This window comes from Aptenodytes forsteri, unplaced genomic scaffold (genome assembly GCF_000699145.1).
Source record: "Aptenodytes forsteri isolate BGI_AS27 unplaced genomic scaffold, ASM69914v1 Scaffold33, whole genome shotgun sequence".
In the NCBI taxonomy this organism is placed as follows: Eukaryota; Metazoa; Chordata; class Aves; order Sphenisciformes; family Spheniscidae; genus Aptenodytes; species Aptenodytes forsteri.
The window spans coordinates 374343-379161 of NW_008795037.1; the positions used below are offsets into that span (position 1 = coordinate 374343).

General features: G+C 39.6%; 1 protein-coding gene across 1 annotated transcript; it reads left to right on the top strand.

The window, feature by feature from the left end:
• Nucleotides 1-1777: 1777 nt before the first annotated feature.
• LOC103896851 (cytochrome b-c1 complex subunit Rieske, mitochondrial) lies at nt 1778-2894 on the top strand. Its single transcript, XM_019471397.1, has one exon. It carries the CDS (start codon nt 1793-1795, stop codon nt 2486-2488), a length of 696 nt encoding a protein of 231 aa, XP_019326942.1. The 5' UTR covers nt 1778-1792; the 3' UTR covers nt 2489-2894.
• Nucleotides 2895-4819: the final 1925 nt, after the last annotated feature.

Sequence of the window (4819 nt, forward strand, 5' to 3'; positions counted from 1 at the left end):
TTTTTTTTTTTTAAATATGTGATTCCAAGTTGTTATCATTACGGTAACGCGCGTTTATGACTAGAGAGTTAAGGGCACTTGAAAGCCTGCTTCTTTTTGATGACTCTCGGGGGGATGTTCATTTTGCAGTTGGGAAGATGCAGGAAAACTCTGTTTAGTTCAACAAGGTATTTAGCTGAGGGGCATCAAAGCGGAGATGTACAGTGAGAACACACGGTGTGTTTTACTGTTGCAGAAAACCAGCTCTAACGGTGAATTCACTATGTCAAAACTGTCACTGTTTCCTCTTTTGAAATTCCTGCATTTCCTCCCAGTTCATGCCGTGTTCAGAAAAGCGTCAGCCAGGTGAAGTTAGTCCCAAGTCGTTCTTGCAGAACCCGACTTCCAGCCAAAGGGCAGCGGTTCTCCACAAAACAGGCTGGTTTGCATTTCATGGAGAACTACTGCCCTTACCTGCTGCTGCTGGGCATGTGGTAACAGTTTGCTTCGTACTGTTACATAGGATATTCATATAGGTCTTGGAGATGGCAGTGCCTTGTGGAAGATGCTCTGTAGTGATTAGAACTACATACTTCACCTGACCCTCAACTGTAAAGGATATGTGCAGGTGAAAATTCTACACATCTATAACTAATGTAGCTGACATTTAGTCTTATTCTTAGTTTTAATTAACATCAAGCATGCTTTTCACTGAATATAAGCAATTTTTAGAAGTTAGTCGTCTTGCTTGTTACCAAATGTGAAATATTTTAAGTCTTGATACTGAAAATCAATTAGTATGGTTTACTCTCTCAGAATTTTGAATTTCAGTTTAATTTCTCTGTGGTAAAATCCTACAGCAAATACCTTCTCTGTGCTGAGTAACTTGTAAATAAATGTAAATATTTTCCCCATTATATTGCATATAAATCCCCAAGAATTATTTTAAGTACTTTGAGAGAATGGTTTTATTAACCTCTGTTAACTTTGTGCCAACTGCTAGAAAAAGATAAAGACTAAATAGTTCTTTTCAAATAACCGAGGTTGCACTTTGGCAAGAAATGTGTTCTGTCTTTGGTGTGTTCTTTTCTTTGGCTTATAGATTTTCACTGAGGGAAGCAGCTTTCTTTTGCTGGAGAAACTAATGGAAGGCCTCTTAGTTAGCCTTCACATCTTGTTGGTTTAGCACACAGGTTTGACATGGGGATCCCACTTGAAAAGCTTGGGAGTTGGATAGTTATTAGCTTTATCCCTAAATCCTTCTATGAAGTGAGCCTGGCAAATAGGCGACTGTAGGTTTAAAAATTTACTGGGGCAGTTACCTTTGACAACAGTTTAATATAAAGGGGGATGCCTGATACTGCATTTTTCATCTTAAAAATGCTTAGCCACACGCTTAAGATTATTAAAGGCATATAAGTTACTTCAGTCAAAGGAAGGCATAAAAGCGTTAAGCTACAGATGTGCAAACTTTACTAAATCGAATTTCTTCATAGCAGTTTTTTTCAGGGAAACGTTTGAAGGGAAAACAGGTCTGTCTTTTCTTAGCTAGTCATAGTATCCTGCAGGAGTTTTGCCTTGAAATCTTCTGAAAAAACAGTTCACTTTAAACCCAGAACTTCTCACAGATTTTTCTACACCCGTATCAGGCTTCATGTAAGTTTCAAAGACTAGGTAAAATGGTTTCACAAATCACCTGTTCATCTGCCGAAAATACGTTCTGGAAACCATTTTCCTACAACTTAAAATTGAAATGTATAATTAGCGGAATCCTACCCAGACTTTGGAATAACTTTTACCCGTTACTCCAAAAATGCAATTAAAAAAGTATAAATTAAAATACATCACAATATTTTTTTACCTGAAAGTGTTGTCATTTCATATTCTTTTTCTTGCAGCACCTGCCAGTGTTCGTTGCATCCATAATGATGTTGTGGTACCTGACTTCTCTGCCTATCGTCGTCAAGATGTGCTAGATGCCACTACATCTTCTCAAGGCAGCAGTGAAGCTAGAAAAGGGTTTTCCTACCTGGTGACTGCAACGACATGTGTAGCAACTGCATATGCTGCTAAGAATGTTGTCACCCAGTTTATTTCCAGCCTGAGTGCCTCTGCTGATGTGCTGGCGTTGTCAAAGATTGAGATCAAGTTGTCTGACATTCCAGAAGGCAAGAACATGGCTTTCAAGTGGAGAGGGAAGCCCCTTTTTGTGCGTCACAGAACCCAGGAAGAGATTAATCAGGAAGCTGCAGTCGATTTGTCTAAACTGAGGGATCCGCAGCATGACTTAGACAGAGTAAAGAAACCAGAATGGGTCATATTAGTAGGTGTCTGCACTCATCTTGGTTGTGTACCCATTGCTAATTCTGGAGATTTTGGCGGTTATTACTGCCCTTGCCATGGGTCCCATTACGATGCCTCTGGCAGAATCAGGAAAGGTCCTGCTCCCTATAACCTTGAGGTGCCGACTTACCAGTTTCTTAGTGATGATGTAGTGGTTGTTGGCTGAGTAACGAGGTGCTTGCTCACTTTCACGTTCCTGTGAATGTACACTCAAAAGGGTTAACTGAGATTCTGCAATACTGTCAAATCAGATGATCCTGAAAGCATATTAGCTGTCTACATTCTCAACCAGAAGTATGTTTGAATACTTCCCTGTGTTCAATTTTAATAAAAACTTGGAGTGAGCACTTGTTCCTGACTTACAATAACGTGTATTTATTTGTGTACTGACTTGTCGTGTGTCTAGTCAAAGAGGTACTACAGCAGACTCAGAATGTGTTTATGGAGCCGTCCTGCAGGGCTGCTGATTCAAGATAGACACTGAACTACAAAGCCATTGTTTCCTTAATACTCCATGTTTTCATTATTTGTATTTTTTTGTTTTTACTGCATTATGGTAAGAAAAAAGATCTTGCTATGAACTTCTAACAGTGTTTGGAGTAAGTTTCAATATAGAATCCTGAGAGATGTAATCCTTTTCCTTCCAGTGTATGTTTTTTGTTTGTTTTCAAAGGAAGTGAAGGAAAAAGTAAATAAAAACCTACCTAGAAAGAAAACTCCTTGTTCAGAGGCAGTTTATAATTGTTTACCTAGAATGGTAGCAATGTAATGTTATGACGATGTGGACAAAAATAAGCATGTCATGGTAGAACTACAAAATGATTTTTTTTGCTTGCAGATAAGGCTTGATCTTATGCGTATCTAAACATCAGATCAGGTGCTTGGGACACTGGAAAATTTGTGACACTTTTCCAAAAGAAGTAAGTTGAGAAGGAAGTAAAAAGGGAAACCCAAGTTTTACAGAGGATGAAAAATAAATCGTTAAGAACCACTCAAGTCTGGACTAGTCTCTAATGTTAGACGTAGCAAAAGGTTGTGTTGCCATCAGAGATGCTTTAAGACTCGATGTGTGTGAAGATTACTGTTTCATATTGCCTATCGGCTAAGCTCAATAAAGGCCAAAACTTTGAACCCCTTCTTACCTTGATGCTGACTCTGAAGGCATGGAGAAACAAATGCAGCCTGAAATAGATCTTTTAACCAATATTGGTCCTGCCGGTACAAAACAAAGGTAGCAATTAATTGCCTGCAGTACAGGAGAAGAAACAAGGTTTGCTGTTCCCAGAACAAAAAAAAACCCCACCACCAAACTATCTTGTCATTCTTGTTTGCTTCCTGTTCTTTACTGCTGTTCTGTGAATGCTTCTGTCTTGCACTGCATTAATGTGCTCCTCCAGTTGCAAAACAGAAAATACAGTCCTCAGAATTCCCCGGGTCTGGAATGTTTAGCCTCACGTATGCCTCATGTAAAGCTGTGATGACAGCTGGGTTAAAGCTGAAGTTTTAAATAGGATTAATCAGAATATTGATGCATATAGCTCACCTGTTCTCAAACAATTCGGTGAAAAAAAGACCATAGATGACTATTACAGAAGTTCTTAGGTATGCATTTTACACCATTTCATAAATTTGAGCTTTGCACCGTATCACTATGTCCACAAAAACATTCTCAATAACTTTTTTTGGTATAATGAACGATGCTAAACTAGTACTGAAAGAGATGTTCCCAAACTTGTATCTAAATAATTGGTATTCATGAATGTGCCTTGTATTACAGGGTTGATCTTTCCTCAAATTTTGTATTTCAAGAAAAGAAGCTTAGTAACTCCTGACGTAGCATTAGAGCATTGCTCATCTGCTCTCAAGTAGCTACTCTTACCTCTTCCTAAAAATGGTTTTTAGCCCACAGGTTACATTATTTAGTCCCAACCTTTGTTTCATAATCACTAAGTAACTGCGGTACCAGTAAATTTGCCCCCGTAAAGCAAGGAATGGCCAGGGCAGTTTCTGAGTTGACAAGTGAACACAGTGAAAGCTAGAGTAGTTATGTCACAGCTGGGCTTAAAGGGTCACGCATAAAATTACTTGCACAGAATAAACTGTTACTTAAATTACATCAAACTGACTCGATCAAATCTCGCCAATCTACAACTAATGCAGCACCATGACATTGGACGCATTTGGGAACAAAACAGCAGCTTTTACTGTAAACATGAGATGCCAGTGTCGTGGTTTAACCTCAGCCGGCAACTAAGCCCCACGCAGCCGCTCGCTCGCTCCCCTCCGGTGGGATGGGGGAGAGAATCGGAAGAGCAAAAGTGAGAAAACTCTTGGGTTGAGATCAAGACAGTTTAACAGGGAAAGCAAAAGCCGCGCACACAAGCAAAGCAAAACAAGGAATCCATTCACTCCTTCCCATCGGCAGGCAGGTGTTCAGCCATCTCCAGGAAAGCAGGGCTCCATCACACGTAACAGTGACTTGGGAAGACAAACGCCA